General features: G+C 40.0%; 1 protein-coding gene, 1 long non-coding RNA gene and 1 other non-coding gene across 3 annotated transcripts; 2 read left to right on the top strand and 1 right to left on the bottom strand.

Moving 5' to 3' along the window:
* Positions 1-13,827: 13,827 nt before the first annotated feature.
* LOC102389811 (40S ribosomal protein S4, X isoform-like) lies at positions 13,828-14,659 on the top strand. The gene has a single exon (XM_044946912.2). The coding sequence runs from the start codon at positions 13,845-13,847 to the stop codon at positions 14,634-14,636; it is 792 nt and encodes a 263-aa protein (XP_044802847.2). The 5' UTR covers positions 13,828-13,844; the 3' UTR covers positions 14,637-14,659.
* Positions 14,660-19,664: 5,005 nt separating this feature from the next.
* Positions 19,665-22,680, top strand: LOC123334904. The gene is made up of 2 exons (XR_006553101.2): positions 19,665-20,261; positions 22,314-22,680. It is a non-coding gene; the product is annotated as an uncharacterized LOC123334904 (long non-coding RNA).
* Positions 22,681-26,086: 3,406 nt separating this feature from the next.
* Positions 26,087-26,158, bottom strand: TRNAQ-CUG. Its single transcript has one exon. It is a non-coding gene; the product is annotated as a tRNA-Gln (tRNA).
* Positions 26,159-26,521: the final 363 nt, after the last annotated feature.

The raw sequence follows: 26,521 nt of genomic DNA, 5'->3' as shown, positions 1-26,521 counted from the left end.
AGAAGATGAGCAATTGCAAAAATCAAACAGCCGAGTTTTGTTAGTTCCATAGGAAATTCCAAAGAGAACATATGTCTTGTTTAATGAAATATGCCACCAGCAGCCATGAGATAACATAAAGGAAATTTTGTGGCAATATAAGAATATTGTTTCATGGGGTCAGCTCTGTACGTCTGATTTCAATCATCTCAGATTTCAGAGGCCCATAAAGTGCAGTGTTTCCAGATATTCTTCTCTTAGTATTACTATTTAAAACTACCCGATTATTTCCTTAACTAAAATTTTACTGCTGCTTTCTTTCAGTGCTTTTATCCTAGTTTGTTGTTTGTTATCATTCAGTTCAGTTCAGTTCAGTCACTCCGTCGTGTCCTACTCTTTGCGACCCCATGAATCGCAGCACGCCAGGCCTCCCTGTCCATCACCAACTCCCGGAGTTCACTCAGACTCACGTCCATCAAGTCGGTGATGCCATCCAGCCATCTCATCCTCTGTCGTCCCCTTCTCCTCCTGCCCCCAATCCCTCCCAGCATCAGAGTCTTTTCCAATGAGTCAACTCTTCGCATGAGGTGGCCAAAGTACTGGAGTTTCAGCTTTAGCATCAGTCCTTCCAAAGAACACCCAGGGCTGATCTCCTTCAGAATGGACTGGCTGGATCTCCTTGCAGTCCAAGGGACTCTCAAGAGTCTTCTCCAACACCACAATTCAAAAACATCAATTCTCCGGCGCTCAGCTTTCTTCACAGTCCAACTCTCATATCCATACATGACCACTGGAAAAACCATAGCCTTGACTAGACAGACCTTTGTTGGCAAAGTAATGTCCTAATGAGTGCTATTTTATTGAATGCTTTTTTTCTGTATCTGTTGAGTTATTTATATTTTTTATTAAATTATAGTTAATTTACAATGTTTCAGGTATATAGCAAGTGGCTCACGTGTTATATATGTACATATGAAGTGAACTGAAGTGAAGTCGCTCAGTCATGTCCAACTCTTTGCGACCCCGTGGACTGTAGCCTACCAGGGTCCTCCATCAATGGGATTCTCCAAGCAAGAGTACTGGAGTGGGTTGCCATTTCCTTCTCCAGGAAATCTTCCCAACCCAGTGATCGAACCCGTGTCTCTCGCATTGGAGGCAGATGCTTTAACCTCTGAGCCACCAGGGAAGCCATATATATATATATATATATATATATATATATACACACAAAAATATATGTGAATATATATACTTTTTCAGATTCTTTTCCATTATAGGCTATAGGTTATTACAAGATATTGAGTATAGTTCTCTGTGCTATACTGTACATCCTTATGTTTATCTATTTTATATATAATAGTCAGTCAATTCAGTCACTCACTCATGTTTGACTCTTTGTGACCCCATGGACTGCAGCACACCAGGCCTCCCTGTCCATCACCAACTCCCGGAGTTTACTCAAACTCGTGTCCATTGAGTCGGTTAATCTCAAACTCCTAATTTACCCCTTCCTTCTCCACCCTTTTCCTTTTGGTAACTGTAAGTTTTTTTTTCTATGTCTGTGGGTCAATTTCTGTTTTGTAAATTAGCCCATTTGTATCATTTTTTTTAGATTCTACATATAATGAATATCTTATGATATTTGACTTTTTCTGTCTGGCTTACTTCACTTAATATGATACTGTCTAGGTCCATCTATGTTGCTGCAAATGGCATTGCTTCTTTTATGGCTGAGCAGCCTGCCATTGTATACATGTACCACATCTTCTTTATCCACTCATTTGTTGATGAACATTTAGGTTGCTTCCATGTCTTGGCTATTGTAAACAGTGCTGCTATTAACATTGGGGTGCATGTATCTTTTCAAACTAGAGTTTTTTCTATATATATGCCTGGGAGTGGGATTTCTGGATCATATAATAACTCCCTTTTTAGTTTTTTCCAGAAAGTTCCTACTGTTTTCCATAGTGGCTGCACCAATTTACATTCCCACCAACAGTACAGGCCATGCTATCATCCCTCCCAAGTTCAGAGACTCCTGCACTAGGCCCTAATTCCAGATTCCTGGGGAAAGATTTCTGGCTCCACTTGAACCAGGGGTTCATAACTGAGGCAAAGAATGACATTCCCTTGTGTAAAACAGCTTCCAGGGAGGCATTCTGAGCTGGGACACACTCCAAAATGTATTACCATATCCAACATGAAGCTTTCAGTCATCTTGATTATATTATATGCCCTAGATTCTAAGACATCAGCCATTGTAAAAAGCATCAGTTACTGAAAACTCTTCCAGGAAAAGCAAATAGCATATTATATATATATATATATATAGAGAGAGAGAGAGAGAGAGAGAGAGAGAGAGACAAGAAAGACTACAAAAGTTTGTATCTATTCATATCATAATATACTACTTTCTTCTCCAGAATCAGTATGACCATCAAAATTTGTCTCTAAGCTTCATTTGCAAAGTATAAAAATAATTCTGAGTCACTTTGGGGTCATAAAGATTTTCTAATTTTCATCACTCAACTCCATTGTCTTGACAATTGTAACATTTTTGGACTGCCCATATAATTTAAAAGCACATCGAAGAATCTGGAATTTTGCCTACATTTCTGCTTTGATTATGCTTATAGGATTTTTTAATGGACTTACATATTACTGGAATTTAAACTGCTTTTCTTGAAAGTCAGCTAAAAGCTTTTATCTGATGTTCCGAGCTTGAGTGATAGACCTTCACAAAACTGGTTGTATACACCTTTCTCCTAGCTTTGAAAATTCCATGATGTATTCTGAAAAACCTGGCCTTTTCTGATATCTTTAATTGCATTGCCTGATGAGTAAAATGTTGTCTTCTATTGAAAAAAAAAGAACTTTTAGTTTCTATGTGGCTTGATGGTGCAGGCTTGTTTAAAAATATTTTTGTTGATTCTTACAATTACACTTCTAAATTTGATTTCAATGATATAGCAGCTGTGGGACCACCAATGGTTCTAACACAACTAAGGTCAACAGCTACCCTCCACATCTGGTAAAGTTGGTACATGAACACAGGTAAGTGATGGCAACTTGTCAGGTTCTCTCGCAAGTACCTGGAAAGTCTCTTTGGAAAGGTTTTCAGACACATCCTGATTTCAAAAATGTCACAATGTGGGAAATGTTCATCTTGATATCAAGCTAATAGCTGATATTCTTCTATTGAGATAATACACGATAGACTTTTTCATGTAAGTAAATCACATGGTTTAATTCATTTGATCTGCACAACAATCTAGGAAGCTATAGCTCCTATGCCCATTTTACAAGTGAGGAAACTGTGGTCATAAGGTTAATTAATTTCCTGAAGACCACCAAGTTAGATAATAATCAAGTGAGATTTGAGGCCAGCCCAAGGCAATGGCACCCCACTCCAGTACTCTTGCCTGGAAAAATCCCATGGATGGAGGAGCCTGGTATGCTGCAGTCCATGGGGTCGCTAAGAGTCGGACACGACTGAATGACTTCACTTTCACTTTTCACTTTCATGCATTGGAGAAGGAAATGGCAACCCACTCCAGTGTTCTTGCCTGGAGAATCCCAGGGACGGGAGAGCCTGGTGGGCCGCTGTCTATGGGGTTGCACAGAGTCGGACACGACTGAAGCGACTTAGCAGTAGCAACTTAGCAGCATCTGATTCCATATCCCATGTGTTTAACCAGTGTGTCAAAATGCTTCCTAATTAATTGCACCATAGCCAAGAAAAGTCATTAAGAAAAAATTAATAATCAGAATCAATCTATCTTGATATTATTCAATAACTGAGCTATTGCTGTTTAATCCAAGAAATGCAGACAGTGCTACTAAGCAGTTAATGTATACATCAACATCATTTCTGGTACTAAGTTGGATAAATCACAAGTCACATGTACTTAGTTCTCTCATCTTAAAATGAATGGAACCATTTAAAATGACAATAATAATAAGTGGAAACTAACTCGCAGTTAAGGGGGTTTGAGGCGCTGAGCTCTTGTTTCACCTCTTCTGGTCCAGGAGGCTGGAGCAGGACAGTGCCACCCTAACCATCATTTTCACAGGATGAGGGACAGAGCAGATGAGCATGAAAAGGCCCCTGCCCCTTTCTTTTTTATTTATGTATTTGCTTTTATTGATATAGTTGCTTTATAATGCATTAGTTTCTACTGTATAACAAAGTGAATCAGCTAAGCATATACATATATACCCTCTTTTTAAAAAAATCCTTCCCCTTTAAGTCACCACAGAGCATTGAGTAGAGTCCCCAGTGCTATAAATAGGTTCTCATTAGTTATCTATTTTATACATAGTATCAATAGCCTATTTTATACATAGTATCAACAGTGTATATTGATGCTATGTGTATAGTCTCAATTTTCCAATTCGTCCTATGCCTCCATTTCCCACCTTGGTATCCATATGTTTGTTCTCTACTTCTGTGTCTCTATTTCTGCCTTGTAAATAAGATTGTTGATACCAATTTTTTCAGATTCCACAAGTATGTGTTAATATATACGCATCGTTTTTCTTTTTCTGACTTTTTCATTCTGTATCACAGTTTCTAGGTCCATCCACATCTCTACAAATGACCCAGTTTCGTTTCTGTCTATGGCTGAGTGATATTCCATTGTCTATATGTACCCCATTTGCTTTATCCATTCCTCTGTAAATGGACACTTAGGTTGTCTCCATGCCCTGGCTATTGTAAATAATGCTGCAGTGAACACTGGGATGCATGTGTCTTTTTGAATTATGGTTTTCTCTGGGTATGTGCCCAGTAATGGGATTGATGGATCATATTATAGTTCTATTTTTAGCTTTTTAAGGAACTTCCATGCTGTTCTCCACAGTGGCTGTATCAATTTACATTCCCACCAATAGTGCAAGCTGCTGCTGCTGCTGTTAAGTCGCGTCAGTCGTGTCCAACTCTGTGCGACCCCATAGACGGCAGCCCACCAGGCTCCACCATCCCTGGGATTCTCCAGGCAAGAACACTGGAGTGGGTTACCATTTCCTTCTCCAATGCATGAAAGTGAAAGTGAATAGTGCAAGAGGGTTCCCTTTTCTCCACACCCTCTCCAGCATTCATTGTTTATAGATTTTGTGATGTTGGCCATTCTAGCTGGTGTGAAGTGATATCTCATTGTAGCTTTGATTTGCATTTCTTAATAATTATGATGTTGAGCATCTTTTCATATGTTTATTAGGGCTCCTGCCCCTTTCACATCAGGACTGGTACCAAAGGAATGGGAATGGTACCAAGGGGCGGAGTGTGGGACAGCAGGATGTCACTCGCCTCAAAGCGTCAAAGGACAACTCAAGCACAGTAGCTGTTGCAGAACATTAATGTCATCTAAGGGCCTATATTCTTTATCAGGAAACTCCGATGCTTCCTCATCCAGACCTGCCAGGATGGGTGAGGAAGGCCTTACTCTGTGCTGTGCTGTGCTTAATCGCTGTTATGTCTGACTCTATGAGACACCATGGACTGTACCCCGCCAGGCTCCTCTGTCCCCAGGCTCCTCTGGGGATAATCCAGGGAAGAATACTGGTGTGGGTTGCCATGCCGTCCTCCAGGGGATCTTCCCAACCCAAGGATTGAACCCAGGTCTCCTACGTTGCAGGCAGATTCTTTACCATCTGAGCCACGGGAAGCCCAGGCCTTACTCTAGCCACAACCAATAGCAAACATCTTGCCTATTCAGTTAAAGTGCATCAATAAAGTTTGCAACATTATGCTTCAAGCACAAGGAACATTTGCAATCCAAGCATAGTAACTCAATCAGGGCACCAGTAGGTTCTTAAGATTTCCTTCCTTGATTCTGGAAACCCATCCTGGAAAGCTTTATAGACTTTCCAAAGTCAATGTGGTTATTTGTTTTTCTTTAATAGTTTATCTAATGAACTAATGAAACACATGATTATTGTTTAGAGAACTAAAGAGAAGGCACAGCAACTTTCTGTGTGGGCTTTAAATGTGTTTACCTTATTTCTCATTTCCTATTACTTTCAGGTTCTGGGCTTGCTCTGTTGCCCATCTTTATGGCTTCCTTCCTTTGACGTTTCCATCTCCCTGCAGTTCATCAGGCTCATCCTTGTGACTTTTAGGTTAAAACTGGTTACCTTCTGGTTGGTGTATCCTTTTCTTTCTTTCATTTGTATTTTTCATTCATCTGTGCTACAAATACTGACTGAGTCCCTGCCACATCTCAGGTGCTGCTAAGTATGTTTGTCTGTGGTCCTTAGTCACTGGGAACATTGCAGTCAGTTCAAACAAACACTAGCTTCATTCAGTAACAAACAGAAAATTCAGTTCTATTTTTCCTTGGAATTACAACTGGCTTCTGCATTGCCTTGGGACACCCTTAGAACAGAACCTAGATCTGCCTGTCTTTAAGTATCATCCCTGCTGTGCAGCGGGAACCTCAGCCTTTGGAGGATTATAGATTTTGGCCTTGTTCTCTTCCCATCCAAATTCTATATCAACTACCAGGTGTGAAATCAGAAATAAGCTTCATAAATTCTCCAAGTCTCTGTTTTCTGCATTTAGTAAACGTCATTGTGCCTTTACCTCAGAGTAGTTCAGAGGATCAAACGCTACTGTAAGTAATGACGAACCAGGCAGTCAGTAAATGTTACTTCTCCAAGGATCTACCCCATTCTTATTTATGTATTCCTCCTATTTACATTGTGTTACATATTCATTCTTCATCTGTTTACTGAGCCCCTATTATGTGCCAGGCCCTGGGCCAGGCTTTGAGGACCCAATAGGAAACAAAATGACTCTATGGCACATCCCATAGAGTTTACTGCCTGGTGAAGATAAACTCTTAACTGAATACAAAGACAGTTAGACGTTTTTCCTCTCAAATGGGGCAGAAAAGAATGACAGTTCCGGAAGTTCTAAATAGGTCTTACAGGCACTCTGATGGAATGGAGACTTATCTCAAGGCTTTATTTGCAGAGCAAGCTAGCTTTCTACTAAAATCTCTGTTCATGGGGTTAGGACAGCCCTACCCCACTGCACCAGCCAACCTCCCCATAGAGAATGCCTCCTTCTGCTTACACCCGAATTGCTTCAGCTATTGATACTGCAGGCCTGCCCTGTGCATGGAGGTGTTTCAGGCTGCCCTCACTCATGAACCAGACGAAAAGAAGGTTCCATGGCTTCCCACATCCTTGTCCAGAGTCCCCAGCTCTCCTGCCAAACTGGCTTCCAGGAAGGCAACCAACTTCTCTGCTGGTTCATCTTTTCTGCCCTGGCTGTGGATGAGGAGACCTCTTAAGCCAGCTTCCTTAGTCACTGGATTCTTTTTCTTCTACTCACAAATCCGTTGCTTATAAGGCAGCCATAGTTCATTTAATTACTAGTGACAAAGCCTATTTTTTTATTTCCTTTGTTCTTGGGTTTGAAAGTGAAATACTTTTGTGCATATATATTAGGAATATCTGTTTAGTGTTTTTTTAGGCCACATTTCACATACCTTATCTCATCTAACTTTTAGGACAACCCTGAGATATAGGTGTTATTACTCCTCCTATTTTGAAGATTTAAAAAAATCAAAGCATAGATTGACATGTAGGAGTCTTCAACTCCATAGGCTCTTTCCATTACCCCAATAATGAAGAATTACTACAAATATTCTACAGACAAATTCATAAGTAGAATAGAATACAAAAACTGTATGTGCAATGGCCAGCTGATGCAGTCACTGAACTTGCCTTTATTTTTCACTTGTTAAATATTCAATCCTAAGCACTCATGCATCTTCTACTCTATAGAGAGCACTTGAATCTCAATTTTGAGAAGCAATATCTCAACTTATTCATCCCTATCAAGGGGCTATTCGGTAGTATATTTTCTTAAGCATCAGTAGACCAGAGGACTTTATAAAAGTAATGGAGTACAATTATTACCATGCACATCAATTCTTTGTGTCTGTATTACATTTATTTACTGACAATGTCCCCCCAGCGTCAGCACTATATCTTTAATACAGCTTTAGAAGAGAATTGTGTTCTCCTCTGACTCATACATCTCTAACAAAATTACTTGCAAAGATCCAGTTCTCATTTACAAGCACAAAATAGCCTACATTTTAGCATGTATCAAACCCATCTAGTTCAACAAGTGTTCTCTGATACTGATTAGGACGAACAGAGAACACTGATTAGTGTTCCCTGACACTGATGTATTTCATCAGGATGGGACAAGTCAGGAAACCTTACAAGTTCCCCTAATATCATATTATTAGATTGTATTTTTCTTTTAGATAGTCAGTTTTTGCCTTCACACCCTAAAATTAATAGCGATCAGTTTTAAAGTAGATTTTTTAAGGCATGTGTAACTTTGAAATGGACACCTCACCATCAAGATGGGAAAATTTTAGCAAATTTGCCCAATAAAACTCCTCTAATTTTATAAGTGAAGTTTTGGGGGTCAACCAACTTACTGCTTTATTCTTACTCACCCTAGTAAATGTTCAACAGTATAATATATCCTTAATGTTACAATATGAAGGCCTGCCTTAGTCTTCTCGAGCTGCTATAACAAAATACTATAGACTGGGGGAGCTGAAACAACAAACATTGGGAAGTCCAAGATAAGGTGCTGCTATGGTCACATTCTGGTGAGAGGTCTCTTCTTGGCTTACCAATGGCTACCTTCCTGCTGTGTCTTTACACAGCAGAAAAAGAGTATGCAAACTCTTTGGTCTCTTCTTCAGTTCAGTTCAGTCACTCAGTCGTGTCTGACTCTTTGCGACCCCATGAGTCGCAGCATGCCAGGCCTCCCTGTCCATCACCAATTCCCGGAGTTCACTCAGACTCATGTCCATCGAGTCAGTGATGCCATCCAGCCATCTCCTCCTCTGTCGTCCCCTTCTCCTCCTGCCCCTAATCCCTCCCAGCATCAGAGTCTTTTCCAATGAGTCAACTCTTCGCATGAGATGGCCAAAATACTGGAGTTTCAGCTTTAGCATCAGTCCTTCCAAAGAACACCCAGGGCTGATCTCCTTCAGAATGGACTGGTTGGATCTCCTTGCAGTCCAAGGGACTCTCGAGAGTCTTCTCCAACACCACAGTTCAAAAGCATCAATTCTTCGGCACTCAGCCTTCTTCACAGTCCAACTCTCACATCCATACATGACCACAGGAAAAACCATAGCCTTGACTAGACAGACCTTGGTCTCTTCTTATAGGGCATTAATTCCATCATGAAGAATTTACCCTTATGACCTCCTCTAGACCCAATCACTTCCCAAAGTCTCTACCTCCAAATACCATCACAGTTGTGTTGGGGCTTTAATACATGAATTTTCAGAGGACATAAACATTTAGTCCATGACAATGCCCTAATCATCTAGGATGATTCATAGATTCATTCTGTGATGATCTGTCTAAAAGGCTTTAAATTGCTGGTCCTATTACTGGCTTGTGTTCACTCCAAACTATGCCTAAAGTATCCTTTGCTAATCATAATAAAGCAACAAAAAGCCAGGGTATGACCAGGGAGGAAGAGTAAGAGGGAATAAGTTAGGATAATAAAAAGAAGAGACAATTAGGAGTTCAGGGACCTGGATCCTGTACAGCTCTGTCACTATTTCTGTCTCCTTAAATTGCATCATTTGCTTGGGCGGCACCTTACTTACCAGAAAAATGAGTGAGGCAGAATGATTTCTAAAGTATCACCAGGTTCAATAAATAAAGATTCTATGATTATATGAATAATTTATATCCTGAGATTGTTGAGAAAACATACCACAGACCTCACTGAGGAAAACTTTACAAAGAATAAGTGTGAACAAAACCGTAGTGAATAAATAGTGGCTACTTACTGAAATAGTTATCTTGCTAGCTTCTCTGTTTCTAAGGGGAACGAACTTAAGTGAGATCAACAAAATTTTCCTGCTTAGAATAGACTAAGTAATAAAATGTGAATTTATAATCTATAATACAAGTAATGCTTGCCATCTGTTGGGTTGATATTCTGTGCTGGGCACTTTATGTCTTTACCTCCTGTGATCCTTAAACAACCTTGCAAAGTAGACTCCATCACTACCTTCTGCTCTCTGCTCCAATCACATTAGTTTTCTGGGTCCTTCAGATACAACAAGCTCACTCCCACATCTCCTGGCTCATCTTGCTTCTAGTTTTATCTCATCATTTGGGTGTCTACTCAAATGGCACATATCATCTGAGAGTTTTTCCCTGGCTAAGTACCTACTCTGCCTTTACTCATAGTCACTTTCTATCCCATTGCCCTATATTCTTCATACCACTTATCACTATGTGAAATTATTTTATGTGTGTTTTTTCTCCCTCCATTCTCCACCCTGGCTGCACTGTGAGCTCCATGAAGTCAGGTACTTAGCTTGCTCACAGCTAGATCCCCAGCACTTAGGACAGAGTTAGCTTAGTTTCTACACATTGAATAAGTGAAGGTCATCCTCACCTTACAAATACAAAACTTCCAGCCCAGAGAGGTTCAATGACTTCCCCAAGGCTACATATCAAAGTGCAAGGGCCAAGGTTTCAAGTCCAAGGTTCCTGAGCCCTAACATCCATAATCTTCCCAGTGTTTCCCAAATTCATAGACGTCGGCATCCTCTCTACAATAGTTTGTTTTTTTTTGTTTCGTGGTTTTGTTTTTCTGGTAATCTAAAAGTAAGCATCTTCAGAATGATATATCATGTCAGCTTATTACTTTAAAAATGAATACGGCTCCCAAATTTTAGGGCTTGGCTTGCTCTTGGATTTGCCACGACGTTAACACCATCTAAGCAAACATACAGAGGAGGCTTATTTCCAAGAGAAGACTAAGTGATGTAATGACATACTATAGGAAATAAAAGTTTTACAATAGTTCAAATGGGAAAAAATGGTAGAAGAATGGAATCATCACTTGACTTATGATTTAAACATGCCAAATTCTAATGAACCTGTATCCTAGCATCTAGCACCAAGACACATGAGCAGAATTGTCTGAAAATGGTCCTAAGAACTCACTCTGAGTCACCTGAATCACAAGCCCAGTGTCCACCTTCCCCCAGCAGGACAGTCCGGCCAAAACCCAACTCTACATGGATTCCTTAATGTCTCCAAGTAGCTGGTTTTCTCAGACAACTTTTTTAACACTGGAATCAAAAATTCAGATATCCTATGGAGTTGAATAGTCTGTCTCACTTCTAACATGATGGCTTTGCTGCTTTTATACTATTAAAAAGGTACAGCAGTAGGGGGCAAAGAACCTTCCCGAAAACACACATCCACAGCATGTCCAGTTAAGCTTGCTAACTCCAACCACCTCCCTCCATAGCCAACCGTATGTCTTTCTTCTCACAGAGTATTGCCTTGTAAGTTTCCCCTAGTGAGACCTGTTCCCTATTCATTCTGCTGGCATTGTGAAATTATTTCTGAACCTTCTTGCAAGACGAATAGTGGTTATGAAAGGAACTATCTTCAACGAAAGGTGGTAGCTACAAAGTATCCACTCACATAATGAAAGGTAATTTCATTTTTAACAAACCAGCATTAAATAAGTGTCCCAGATTTGGATTCTGTTGATCTTATAGGTTGTATCTAACTAGTTTGTAAATTTGATTTGTGTTATAGTTATATAAAAGCTATAAGCATAAACTGTTGATATCTGGTTCTGGATTTATTCATATAGTCACACCTCATTTTATTGGGCTTCACAGTTACTACAGTCTGGGAGGGGGGGAGCTTTTTTTTATTTTTTTTAACAGATGAAAGGTTTGTGGCAACCTGTGTCAAGCAAGTCTATCAGCATCATTTTCCAACAGCATTTGCTCACTTCATGTCTCTGTGACATATTTTAGTAATTCTCAAAATATTTTCATTATTATTATATTTCTTATAGTGATCTGTGATCAGTGATCTTTGATGTCACTGTTGTAATTGATTAGGGGCATTGCAAACTGTGCCCAAATAAGTAGTTTGGTGGGATATATATACACCACATCTTCTTTATTCATTCATCTGGCAATGGACATTTAAGTTGCTTCCAAGTCTTGGCTATTGTGAATAGTGCTGCTATGAACATAGGGGGTGCATGTATTTTTTGAATTACAGTTTTGTCTGAATATAAGCCCAAGAATGGGATTACTGGATCATATGGCAATTCTATATTATTTTATTGGTAAATTTCCACACTGTTTTCCACAGTGGCTGTAGCAATCGACATTGCTATTGACAGTATAAAAAGATTCCCTTTTCTCCACACCCTCTCCAGCATTTGTTATTTGCAGACTTTTTAATGATGGCCATTCTTTCCTGATTGAGGTGCTACCTCATTGCAGTTTTGATTATAATTTCTCAAATAGTCAGCAATGTTGAGCATCTTTTCATGTGCCTGTTGGCCCTCTCTATGTTCTCTTAGGAGAATGTCTATTTGGGTCTTCTGCCCATTTTTTAATTGTGTTGTTTTGTTGCTGTTGTTACTGACTTGTATGAGCTGTGACTAGCATATTTCTGTTTTGCTATGGAAAGAACTCCCTAAGGGGGTGCATCTTGGTAACAATGAGTTTCTGTAGTACTTCAGTGACACTAAGTAGCATCCCAAACATGTGGGTATGGGTAAGCCTGAATGAGGAGGATGCTATTCACCCCTCAATATTAGGAAATATACTTTGGGCTGAGTTTCCCTTTGCAGTCATGAGTTGTACTGAGTCACACATGATCACATGGTTCTCCCAGAGGTTGATGGGAGAACCCCTTGATATAGAATATTTTAGCCTTAAACTACTTTGGCAAAACCTGACCTTATCAAAATTTAAGATTTGACCGGAGTACACGAAGGGAACATTCTATAATACTCCATTCCTACTGGAGGACTGAAAATATTCCCTTGAGTTTCCCTATGGAATCAAGCAGTCCCAGGCCCCCTTTCTGACACCAACACTGAATTTGCCTAAGAAACTTAGAACAATAAGAGTTTTATCAGACACAGGAACCAAACCAAATAGTACAAACGTGAAGGATAAATCACTGGACACATTCATTTTTCTCTCCCTCATTGTACTTTATAAAATCTACAACCCCTAGTTCCATTTCTGCTTCTCCCTCTGCCTTTAGGGAAATCTTGCCAAGCATGTGATCCCTTGGAAATTAAGCCCTACTGACTACATCTCTAGTCAAGTTAAGTTGGGTTCTTCTCTCATCTGTTTTTCCATAAATCATTTGAGCTTGTGAGTTTGCCAATAAGCATGATTCATAAATTCATTTGCTATTGAGTTTCTCAATATAATTTTAATTCTGTAGTTTAATGAACTGGCTTATAACAATATTCTAAAGACATCAAATCTCACTGTTGATCCTGTTTTGGCATGCTGTGTTCACCCTGCCTCCTACCTACATGTTTATTCTTTCAGAGAATTAACTTATTAAGTCAAATTTCCAGAAGAAGACAATATTTAATCCCACTGCTGTTTCTAACTCAAAGCAAATGCAGTAATTGGTTTTGTATAGAGAAGAAGCAGCCAACTACATTAATATATAACACTATCAAAATATATGTCAAATGCTATTTTAATGTGCTATTGTTTAATAAATTATCCAAATATTATCAAAATGCAATGTTTCCATGTACTTTAAACCATGCATCTGTTTAACACTTCTTTAGGAAAGTTTGCATAATTATTTTCCTGTTTTGTATTGAATTAGACTAAACAGACCAGTAGAAAGCTCCTAGGAACTGTTCAGATACCAGAGATAAAAGCTTAAAAATAGAACAATACTTTTTAGTGTTTATTAAAAACATTCCCCATAAGGCTTTTGAAAGGAATCATTTGAAAAGCTATAGCAGTTTTGCTCTTTTCGTGCCTAGCGCAGCCATGACCCGGGGTCCCAAGAAGCACCTGAAACGCGTAGCAGCTCCAAAACATTGGATGCTGGATAAACTGACTGGTGTGTTTGCCCCTCGTCCATCTACCGGCCCCCACAAGCTAAGGGAGTGTCTCCCCCTAATCATTTTCCTAAGGAATAGACTTAAGTATGCCCTAACTGGAGATGAAGTAAAGAAGATTTGCATGCAGCATTTCATTAAGATCGATGGCAAAGTCCACACAGATATAACCTACCCTGCTGGTTTTATGGATGTCATCAGCATTGATAAGACTGGAGAGAATTTTCGTTTGATCTATGACACCAAGGGTCGATTTGCTGTTCATCGTATTACACCTGAGGAGGCCAAGTATAAATTGTGCAAAGTAAGAAAGATATTTGTGGGGACAAAAGGAATCCCTCATCTGGTAACCCATGATGCTCGTACCATCCGTTACCCTGATCCCCTCATCAAGGTGAATGATACCATTCAGATTGACTTGGAGACTGGCAAGATTACTGATTTCATCAAATTTGACACTGGCAACCTGTGCATGGTGACTGGGGGCGCTAACCTGGGAAGAATTGGTGTGATTACAAACTGGGAGAGGCATCCAGGTTCTTTTGATGTAGTTCATGTGAAAGATGCGAACGGCAACAGCTTTGCCACACGGCTCTCAAACATTTTTGTTATTGGCAAAGGCAACAAACCATGGATCTCTCTTCCCCGTGGAAAGGGTATTCGCCTTACCATTGCTGAGGAGAGAGATAAGAGATTGGCAGCCAAACAGAGCAGTGGATAAAATGACCTCTATGTGATGTGATTGGAAAAGTCTTTGTAATTAAAGATACTACCAAGTGATTAAAAAAAAAAGAAAGAAAGAAAAGCTATAGCAGTTTTGTTGTTCTGGAAATGAGGTTTTATTAAAGAGAGAGGAAAAAAGCAAGATGTTACCAAAGAGATGGAATTTCAAAGAAACTGTGAGTTAAAATTAAAACGTAATTTAATGTCTCAGTTCATAGGACTCGTAAGACTTCAGCTCAAATTTTAGACATGACTAAAAATATGATAGGAGTATTCTGATGACCACACTGTTCTTCCCTCAGTGACCCTCACTGACCCTCCTGCTCAAGCCCTTCATTTGGAGAGACTCACAAAAGAAGACTCTTCACACCTTCTTTATTGGGCATCTCAAGAAGCGCCCAAGAAATTAAGATGTAACCTGTCACAATCAGGAAAGGGAAATAGAAAAAGACTCTAGTATTAGAGAAGAAGAAAAAAAAAAAAAACTCACCCAGAGATAAGTTTAAGTATTGCTCAAAGAGGCTGTGTGTGTGTGTGTGTATGCGTGCATGTGTGCTAAGTTGCTTCAGTCATGTCCGACTCTTTGCGGTCCATGGACTGTAGCTCGCCAGGTTCCTTTGTCCATGAGATTCTCCAGGCAAGAATACTGGAGTGGGTAGCCATGCCCTTCTCCAGGGGATCGTCCCACCCAGGGACTGAAACCGTGCCTCTTAGTCTCCTACATTGGCAGGCAGGTTCTTTTCCACTAGTGCCACCTGGGAAGCCATATATATATATATATATATATATATATATATATATATACACACACACACACACACACACAAACACACATATGTTTATAAATGTATATGCATATATATATCACAATCCATATATCTATATACATGTATATGGATGAATATACCATATGTCTATGTATATATATTTGGAAAGAGAGAGCATGTGTTTTCTTTAGGAAGATTCTGTTCACTTCTGGTTTAGTCTTTCTCTGCATAATCCTTTAAACATATATATTTCAAAGAGCATCTGTATGTCAATATCAGTATAGATATAGATACAATGCAGATACAGATATGTTAACAGTAGCAACAAAAAGAGTTTTTACAATACTTTAGGATTGAAATGTACACACTGCTATATTTAAAATAGATACCCAACAAGGACCTACTCTGTACAGCATAGGGAACTCTGCTCAATACTCTGTAATAACCTAAATAGGAAAAGAATTTGAAAAAGAATAAATGCATATATTCATGTATTTATCACTTTGCTGTACATGTGAAACTAACACAAGATTGTTGACCAACTCTGCTGCTGCTGCTAAGTCACTTCAGTCATGTCTGACTCTGTGCGACCCCATAGACGGCAGCCCACCAGGCTCCCCCGTCCCTGGGATTCTCCAGGCAAGAACACTGGAGTGGGTTGCCATTTCCTTCTCCAATGCATGAAAGTGAAAAGTGAAAGTGAAGTCGCTCAATCGTGTCCGACCCTCAACGACCCCATGGACTGCTGCTAAGTCACTTCAGTTGTGTCTGACTCTGTGCGACCCCATAGACGGCAGCCTTCCAGGCTCCTCCATCCATGGGATTTTTCAGGCAAGAGTACTGGAGTGGGGTGCCATTGCCTTCTCCATGATCAACTCTACTCCAATACAAAATAAAACTTTTAAAAATACCTAAGAATAAATTTAACTAGAAAGAAGCAGAACCTTCTTGAAGCAAATGTTTTATCTATATTGAGGTCTATAAAAGAAGACTTAAATACATCACATACCCTGTTCTTGGGCTAAAAATCTTAAACTTGTAAAAGTGTCAATTCCATTTAGATTAATCTATAAATTTAGTGAGATCCAAGTAAAAATACTGGAAAGTCTTTTAAACTTGCATAACTGCAATTTTTTTCCTTTTGTATAATTTTATTGGCTAATTCTTTCAGGAAAAATTAAATAATGACAGTAATAATTGTCACCTTTTTTATTTTTACTATACTTTCCATCATTAGGAGTTAGGCCAACATTGGTACAACATATATGTACTGTAATTTTTTAGTTACATGAAATAAACTTAACACTGAACTTCTTAAATTCAATCAAACACTGCTTATCTGTCTTTCTACTTTCTTCTTGTGGCTTCTTATGCCACCATACACTCCCATCTCTTCTTCACTATGGTCCTTTGCTGTTTATACCTCTTTATTCTGACGTCTAAAAGTTGAAGATGCCTCAGAGTTTCTCTTTGTCTAAACTCTTGTTCATGTAATCTCATCTGGTCCATCGATAAAATCCTAAATTAAAAGAGCCAACCTGGGCCTCTTTCCCAAGTTCCTTCCTCATATCCAACTCCCTTAATGACATCTCCACTTGCATGTCAAATAGACATCTCAAGATTAACATACCCAAAATAGGACTCTCTGTTCTCTCTGCCCCCAAACCTATTAGTCACCTCACACACTTTGTCTCAGTAAATACCACCAACAACCCACTCAGTTGCTTAAGTCAAAAGCTGAATGCTTCTTGATTCTTCCTTTTCCCTCATACAGTCCTTTTGGCTGTGCCCCCAAAATATCTTTCACATTTCTTCCTTTTGATTTCTATTCCTCCATCCCAGTGCAAGCCACCGTCATTTCTAACCTAGACCCCTACAGCAGCCTCCTGGCCAGTCTCTCTGCTTCCACTCTACTTGTGTCCCCGACTCCACAGCCCATTCTCCATGCAGCAGCCAGAAGGATTGTTTTAAGCATTAACCACATCTTGTCACTCCTCTGCTTAAAGTCCTCCAATGACTTCCCCTTGAAAGTACCGTAAAGTCCAAGCCTTTCTCTGCATCCCAGCCAACAAATCCCTCGCTGGTAGGATTCCCACTCACTCCTCCAACCTCAATTCATACCACACTCTTCATCACAATTTTCCAGCTTTCTGGCCATGAAGAGAGAAGGATCTGATTAACTTTTGATTTCCAAATCAATAATTTTCTCTTGATTCTGGTGTTTAAATATACAATTTTTTCAGTGCAAAGTTATGATATTTTAAAGGAGTCCTCTATTTTACCCACCCTGTTGTCACTTATTTATTTATAGCTAGTGTTGTATTTAAACAATTCTTGTCCTTTGCACTAAATCTAAACTCCCTTCTACCACATATAGTCAATGCTTCCCCACTCCATCAGGTGCACAAAATATCTTTACTGAAATGAGCTTATATTCAGTGAAACAGACAGACCAAAAAAAAAAAAAAAGGTTGGATAGAAGGATAATTATGCTGTACAAATCCTTCCAGGGGATCTTCCCAACCCAGGAATCCAACCCTAGTCCAGTAGGTCTCTCACTGCAGGGGGTTCTTTACCACCAGCGCCACCTGGGAAGCCCCATGTGGAAACTGACACTCCTGCGAAATTTTGTGCACGTGCAGCTGAGCTCAAAGACTTTCACACATGGCTTCTGATTATGGGTATCCAACTGAAGCAGTGCAAGTGTGGGGGTTCCTGTCCCCTGCTTATCTTACCCTTTTTCTTACTCTCTAACTCTGAGTACTTCATGCTTCCTCCATCCCACTTCCTCCACCCCAAACCAGAAGTCACTCAGCATCTTCACTGGCACTTGTCTGGTGTACATTAGTGAAAATGATCCAAGGCTCATTGTAAGCATTTGTCATTTAAACTTTTATAAGAATAAAGAAGAGAAGGGCTTTGTTTCCTATAAAGGCTTTGGGAAACTTAGGGAAACCCTCCATAGTCACACTGTGCTGCGCTTAGTCATGCAGTCACTTCCAACTCTTTGCGACCCCGTGGACTATAGCCTGCCAGGCTCCTCCGTCAATGGGATTCTCCATGCAAGAATACTGGAGTGCATTGCCACGCCCTCCTCCAGGGGATCTTCCCAACCCAGGGATCTTCCCAACCCAGGGATCGAATCCAGCTCTCCCACATTGCAGACGGATTCTTTACTGTCTGAGCCACCAGGGAAGTCCCCATAGTCACATTAGGTTGTGTCTTATAGGTAAAATGTACACATTCTTTAAGGATACTTGTATATCCAAGCATGTTTTGCAAAGTCCTTACATTGATTATTTAAGGTAGTAGAAGAAGTAAGTACAGAAGAGTGGAATTAACCATTGTATTCACTTCCTACTGCTGATGCAACACCTTTCCAAAAATTTGGTAGAAACAGCACAAGTTAATTTTCGTCTCATTCTTGAGGTCAGAGGTCAAAATGGGTCACTTGGCTGAAATCCAGGGGTCAGCCAGGCTTCTGTTCTTTCTGGAGGTTCTAGGGAGGAATTGTTCCTTGTTTTTTCTGCCTCTAGAGTCTGTCAATGTTCCTTGGCTCGTGTTCACCCTCCATCTCCAAAGTAAGCATCTCATGACCACTGACCTCTGCTTCTGTCATCACACCTCCTTCTCAGATTCAGACTCTCCTCCCTCCTCCTTTTGTTTACAAGGACCCTCGAGATTATACTTGGGTGAGCCTGGATAAACCAGGATAAAATCTTCATCTCAAAACCTTTCATCACATCTGCAAAAACTCTTTTGCTGTATAAGGTAACATATTCTCTGGTTCCAAGGATTAGGACACGGACATCTTTGTGGGGGAAGGTGTAACTAATTTGCCTATCACAGTGATGAGGGGGAAAAGAATAAAATAGAGCAAGAGAAAGGTAAATTACCAGTAGAAATAATAATGGATCTGTAAATTCCATGCATGTGAGATTAGGAACTCCTTGTTTCACCAGAGTATTGTACAAACCAGTGATTCTCAGCCTTAGGTACACGTTGCAATCACCTAAGACGTTTTTAAACCTCCTAAAAACTAACCCAGAGGCTTCCCAGGTGGCTGTGTGGTAAAGACAAGTAGGAGATGGGAAGTGGGAAGATATCCTAGAGAAGGAAATGGCAAACCAGTCCAGTATTCTTGCCTGGAAAATCCCATGGGCAGAGGAACCTGGTGGCCTACAGTCCATGCGGTCACAAAAGAGTCAGACACAACTTAGCAACTGAGCATGATCACAGATAACCAACCCACACCCCAGGCAAGTTAAATCAGAATCTGAACGTGGGGAACATCAGGAGTCTTAAATGTTTCTCAGGTGATTCCATTTGGCAGCCGAGTTTGAAAACCCCTGGTCTAGGTTCTTGATGCTTAGTGAAAACCTCTTCCTGGGGGTTTTTATTAAAGACTTGTTCCTGATTGGTTACGGGACCTGGAGCTCTCCCAGTTGGCTACTGCCTACTTCCAGCTACGTTCAACCCTGACTGGGTGCTCCATTCCCAGGTGAAAGATGCCCCATTCTAGTTACTGTCTCCAAGGGCAGTTACTAGTTACTGTCTCCTCCTTCGAATCAGACCCTCCAGGCTGCCAGAGGCTGTCACCATCTCACTGTGCTCTCCACCTACCTCACGATAGAAACTGCTGCCTAAATCTCTTCTACCCCATCCTAACTTCCTCCCAAAGTGTGGTGGCAATGCTTTGCTCTCCAGAAAGATCATTCCTAGTTCCTTGGCCCCGTCTCTCTTTTAGGCCTCCAGCATCCAGCAGAGCAGCCTCTGAAACACCCAGAGGGTGGAAGCGAGGACATGGAAAGAAACACAGGGAAAACACAGCTGCCTGACAACCTAAGAATTGAGAGGTTAGTTCCAGACAGAGAGTGTGTGTGTGTGTGTGTGTGTCTGTGTGTGTGCATGCATGTGTGTTTTAAATTCCATGTGTAAAAAGTACAAGTGATTATCATTTTGAATAACTCATGGGAAGAAAAGCTGTAACATCTCATCTTGATTCCGTAGAAAGTAATACCAAGTGATTTTCATGAATTGTTTATTACTTGCATAATCATTGCATAGCATGAATATTATATATAATTTTATGCTGCTAAGTTGCTTCAGTCGTGTCCGACTCTGTGTGACCCCATAGACGGCAGCCCACCAGGCTCCCCCTCCCCCCGTCCCTGGGATTCTCCAGGCAAGAACACTGGAGTGGGTTGCCATTTCCTTCTCCAACAATTTTATGCTACATAAATATATGTATGTATATATCAGATAAACTTCATTTGACAATGACCCTTATAGCTCCTTGTATTATGCATGCTACAGGTTTTGGTTTGTAACATCATATAGGAAATTTTGGTATATGAGATTCAGTTTTGAAGTCCATTGTTTGATCAACAACATACCCTGCTGCTGCTGCTGCTAAGTCACTTCAGTCGTGTACGACTCTGTGCAACCCCATAGACAGCAGCCCACCAGGCTTCCCCGTCCCTGGGATTCTCCAGGCAAAAACACTGGAGTGGGTTGCCATTTCCTTCTCCAATGCATGAAAGTGAAAAGTGAAAGTGAAGTTGCTCAGTTGTGTCCGACTCTAGCGACCCCATGGACTGCAGTCTACCAGACTCCTCCGTCCATGGGATTTTCTAGGCAAAAGTGCTGGAGTGGGGTGCATTGCCTTCTCCGACAACATACCCAATTAATGCCAAATGAGTCCTGTTCTATCCAGTGATTCTTCATGGAGCTTTTTACAATGTTCTGTCTGATAAGATGCCACCTTTTCCTGTGACCTGGTGTAGAAACAAGACTGATTAACTGCAATATTTTCAGTGTACTGTTCATAGGTACAGATAGTATATAGAATATCCATTCTTCCAGCAGGGGGCTGTCTCACCATTAGAAGTGTAGCTGGGAAAAATTATTTAAAATTATCCATTCCATTGTACATTCACGTACCCATTCACCAAAATATCATTGAGTGTCTACTAACTGCCAAATTCTATTACTTTTCAGGAATACGGTAGGAAGCTCTTGGTCTCAGTGAACATAGAATCTGATTTCTAAATTTTAAGTAAAAGCTGTTATTACTAGGATATTCATTTGGGGATTGGGTGATTCTGGTTGCTGAAAAAGTACTTTGAAAAGATTTGGAATACACATTAAATTTGATTTTGTTCTCCTCTGTGCTCTGAGAGATATATTTCCTGTGGCAACTAGAAAGAGAAACTGCCCCTGTTCCTTTGATATACTCTTCTGAGATCCAGTCAATGCTCGATTCTGAGAGGAAATGACTGACCTAAAGGTAGAAGCTTCCTATGCCAACAATTTCAAATTGCTTGTAGAATCGATTATTCTAAGAGCTGGTGGTTTCCCTGGTGGTTCAGTGGTAAAGAATCTGCCTGCACAGCAAGGGACATGGGTTCGATCCCTGGGTGGAGAGGATCCCCTGGAGAAAGAAATGGCAACCCACTCCAATATTCTTGCCTGGAAAGTTCCGTGGACAGAGGAGCCTGGTGGGTTACAGTCCATGGGGTTTCAAGAGTCAGACACAACTTAGCAACTAAGCCACCAACCACCACCATTCTAACAGCAATGAGAGAATGAGAAACAATATTCAAGGTGCAGAGACCGTAAACATCACCTTGTACAATGCTTGTCAAGCGGTTTTATATAGGGACTAGTCAAGAAAACTCAAGATTTTTCAGGTTACATTTCTGTCTTCCTTCCCAATGAAAATGACATCATTGCTTCTTATGGGAGAAAACCATTCCTACAACTTGGGTTTTCCACTTTAATGAGTTTTTTAAATGCAAATGAGAAGATTGGTACTGTTTTTAACAACCAGTAAAACATGAACATGAGAACATATTTGAGAGGTAAAACATAGTGGCGGCTTCTAATCTTTCTTCCTAACATTTCAGGCTGGATGCAGCTTCAGGGCCACAGAATGTACCTTGATCCCATATCCAACCGTCTCATCTTGCAGATTAAGGCTCTAGAGCCCAGTGACAACTCAGGATTTCTCCGTGTCGCACACTGAGTACTCAGGACATCTTTTTTTTTTTTCAGAATTAGTTCTTAAAGATTGTGAAACCAGAGATTCTGCAACTTAAAAAGCATCTTAGGAAGTCAACCAATTCAACCAGCCCAAAGTAAAAGCCAGTTCAGTAACCCCTCTGAAAAGACATCCCTTAAGAAATGACAGATTGCTAACTGCCTTCACCCCCTCACAGGAGCCCACTCCATCCTGAGAATTATCATCTTATAAAATCACACTTTGGGCCCAAAGACAACTTCTCATTGTTTCTAGTTTTGTTCTCTGCATCTGTATAAAGGGTTGCACTATAATTATTTAAGAACAACCATCATAACTTCAGTTCTCTTTTCCAAGTTAAACATCCTCAAATTTTCAGGCATTTTGCATTTCCAAAGTTTCTCCTCGAATCCCACCCAGATCCTAACATGTGATGTCTAATGTGAAGTTATTTCAGAAGTATGTGAAAAGCAGTGAGTACAAAGCAGTGAGTGGGATATTCAGAGAAACAAAATATGTCCATTTCCCAGAAAATGTTTTATCTACAGATGAGAGAAAAAAGAATAATCACTCTGAACAACTAAAGGAAAAACTTATTGCCTTCATGCCATTTCCATCCATAGAAGGTCTTTTTCAGTTTAGCCAGTTCTTTACCCTAAAGAATGAGTTTATTTGGGGAGGAAAAAAATCAAGACATTTCATCCATATGATAGCAATTTACAAATCAACCCAGAAACTCCAGATACCTCTCCTTCGACCCAAAAATCCCAGAGGGGTCCAAATGGATCAATGTGTAGCTGGAGGTTCAGTGCTCTTCTGGAGGTATTACATTGTCCTGAAACACATATTCTCTACTGTCTGGGATATAAGAGGTCTTTGGATTAAAATAATAAGCATACCAGAAAAACCACCAAGGTGTCATCTTCTATTGGTAAGTAATTCTGGATGTGTTTATGTAAATCAGTGAGTAAAAGATACTCTTTGCAACAATTTCCAAATGCAGTTCCTAAAACTAGTTTTAGCTGTTTAAATATGGTAAAAATGAATCCATCATCCTCGGGCTCTTTATGATTGAGTGAATCAGTAGTTACTCAGAATAGTCCAGCTTAAGGCCAGCAAATCAGTATCGACAGGTGTTCAAATTTCACACTAGCCCCTCACAACTTACATGATTTGTCCTTTGAATTTTGTTAGTCAGAAACCAGCCATGTGTTCATCTTTTTACCTGTGTGTCAAGGCAGAGTTTCATTTCAGAGACTTACAGTGATCATATTCATTGTACTGAATTGGAAGTCAGAAAACTACATTCTAATTCCATCCTCTGCAACTACTCCTTACTCCTGTGGGTAAGTTATTCCTTGGAATCTGTTGCCTAACAGAAAGCCCTCACGTAAAAAAAAAAACTGTCCTAGTTCAGTTCAGTTCAGTCACTCAGTCGTGTCCAACTCTTTGTGACCCCATGAACTGCAGCACGCCAGGCCTCCCTGTCTATCACCAACTCCCGGAGTTCACTCAAATTCATGTTCATTGTGTCCGTGATGCCATCCAACCATCTCATCCTCTGTCATCCCCTTCTCCTGCCTTCAATCTTTCCCAGCATCAGGGTCTTTTCAAATGAGTCAGCTCTTCGCATCAGGTGACCAAAATATTGGAGTTTCAACTTCAACATGAGTCCTTCCAATGAACAACCCAGATTGATTTCCTTTAGGATGGATTGGTTGGATCTCTTTGCAGTCCAAGGGACTCTCAAGAGTCTTCCCCAACACCACAGTTCAAAAGCATCAATTCTTCAGTGCTCAGCTTTCTTTATAGTTCAACTCTCACATCCAATCATGACTACTGGAAAAACCATAGCCTTGACTAGACAGACCTTTGTTGACAAAGTAATATCTCTGCTTTTTAATATGCTGTCTAGGTTGGTCATAACTTTCCTTCCAAGGAGTAAGCGTCTTTTAATTTCATGGCTGCAGTCACCATCTGCAGTGATTTTGGAGCCCAGAAAAATAAAGTCAGCCTCTGTTTCCCCATCTATTTGCCATGAAGTGATGGGACCAGATGCCATGATCTTAGTTTTCTGAATGTTGAGCTTTAAGCCAACTTTTTCACTCTCCTCTTTCACACTTTCATCAAGAGACTCTTTAGTTCTTCTTCACTTTCTGCCATAAGGGTGGTGTTATCTGCATATCTGAGGTTATTGATATTTCTCCCAGCAACCTTGATTCCAGCTTATGCTTTATCCAGCCCAACGTTTCTCATAATGTACTCTGCATATAAGTTAAGTAAGCAGGGTGACAATATACAGCCTTGATGTACTCCTTTTCCTATTTGGAACCAGTCTGTTGATCCATGTTCAGTTCTAACTGTTACTTCCTGACTTGCATACAGGTTTCTCAAGAGGCAGGTCAGGTGGTCTGGTATTCCCATCTCTTGAAGAATTTTCCACATTTTGTTGTGATCCATACAGTCAAAGTCTTTGGCATAGTCAATAAAGCAGAAATCAACTTCCTAGAGTTGTTATAAATATGCAGTAAGAATAATACATGTGAAAAATATTTCTCAAAATCTTACATGAGACATTGTTATTATTATGCTTTGTGTTTACTTGATTTTCTCCTTTATTTATAAGATATAACCACCTGGAATATTTTCACATTTCCATCTTTATTATAGCTAAACAATAATAAAGCATCAACACAGTGAAGTACTTTTCAAATGTTAATTTTCATAGTTTGCCAAACATACAATAACAATGCTCTACCTTTGATGTTCCTACCATTTCATTTTACTTCTTCTAACAAGTACAGAGAATGAGGAATTTAATTAAGAATGATTTCAGATTAACTTCTCTAACATAAAGCACTCAACTTTTATAATATATGTACAGCAAGTATAATAAGCACAGAAATATGTAATTGCTTTTTAGGAAATATTTGTTTCCAATTTAGGTTTCAGAGTAATGTGGAAGACTAAATTATATCATTTTTAATGGCTGTCAGGTAAAACTCTCAGGATCAGTAGTAGATTAAGAAATAGAAAGGCAATTATAGAAAAAAGAAAAGCACTGGGCCTTAGGCTCTACCATTATTCCGTAAACCACAAGAAGACCACACCATTATTGCTGAAGTAATATTATCAGTCATGCTTCATAATATTCCTGTATACAGCTAGTTCTACCCTGTTATAACATTTGTAAGTGTAGATTTTAATCCCACTTTTTCATTTTTATAATCAACAAATAAATCCATATATGTTCATCTTGATGATAATTTATAATTACTTTCATCCTGTATTTTATCTTCATTTTTTTTAAGTCATATTTAGGAAATGTTGTTCAGTGTACACCTGTAGGGTCTTTCTGGCACCCAGGTTTGGGTGTCCCATCCCCATTTTCTCTGACTGAACTAAATTCTCAGAATTTTCTTACTCAGTGTGTGTTAGTCGCTCAGTCGTGTCCAACTCTTTACAACCTCATGGGCTGTAGCCCACCAGGCTCCTCCATCCATGGAGTCCTCTAGGCAAGAATACTGGAGTGGGTTGCTATTTCCTTCTCCAGGGTATCTTCCCATCCCAGATTGAAGCCGGGTCTCCCACATTGCAGGCAGATTCTTTACCATCTGAGTCACCAGGGAAGCTCCAAATAATTAGAAAGTAAAAGGAACTAGGTTCCACCAAGACTTGAACTCAGATCGCTGGATTCAGAGTCCAGAGTGCTAACCATTACACCATGGAACCCCTCAGCTACTCAACGTCTGCTGTTATTTGTAGCATGCCCCTCCGGCCACTTCCTATCCTATTCCAGCTACATCCAGGTGTTTGGTGTGTGCATCTAGTTATCTGCAAGCCAGCTGCTCCCTTCATGGATCCGATGAAAGACCAGGTAGACAGGATGTCTTCATCCTCAAAAGAAAAATCTGAAAATAGCCTTAGCATGCTCCTTGTCCAAAAGTAGAGATGCCAGGGGGTCCTTAATTCTTTGTGCATGAGTTCATTCATTTAGAGATGTTGTAACAAAGTATCAGAGCACCACCTCTACAACAGCTTCCATTCCTAACTCTGCTGCTTATTAGCTATGATCTTGGGTGACTTAGTTCAGTC

This window comes from Bubalus bubalis, chromosome 8 (genome assembly GCF_019923935.1).
Source record: "Bubalus bubalis isolate 160015118507 breed Murrah chromosome 8, NDDB_SH_1, whole genome shotgun sequence".
NCBI lineage: Eukaryota > Metazoa > Chordata > Mammalia > Artiodactyla > Bovidae > Bubalus > Bubalus bubalis.
The sequence above is the reverse complement of the archived record's forward strand: the minus strand, read 5'-3'. Positions and strand labels throughout refer to the sequence as shown.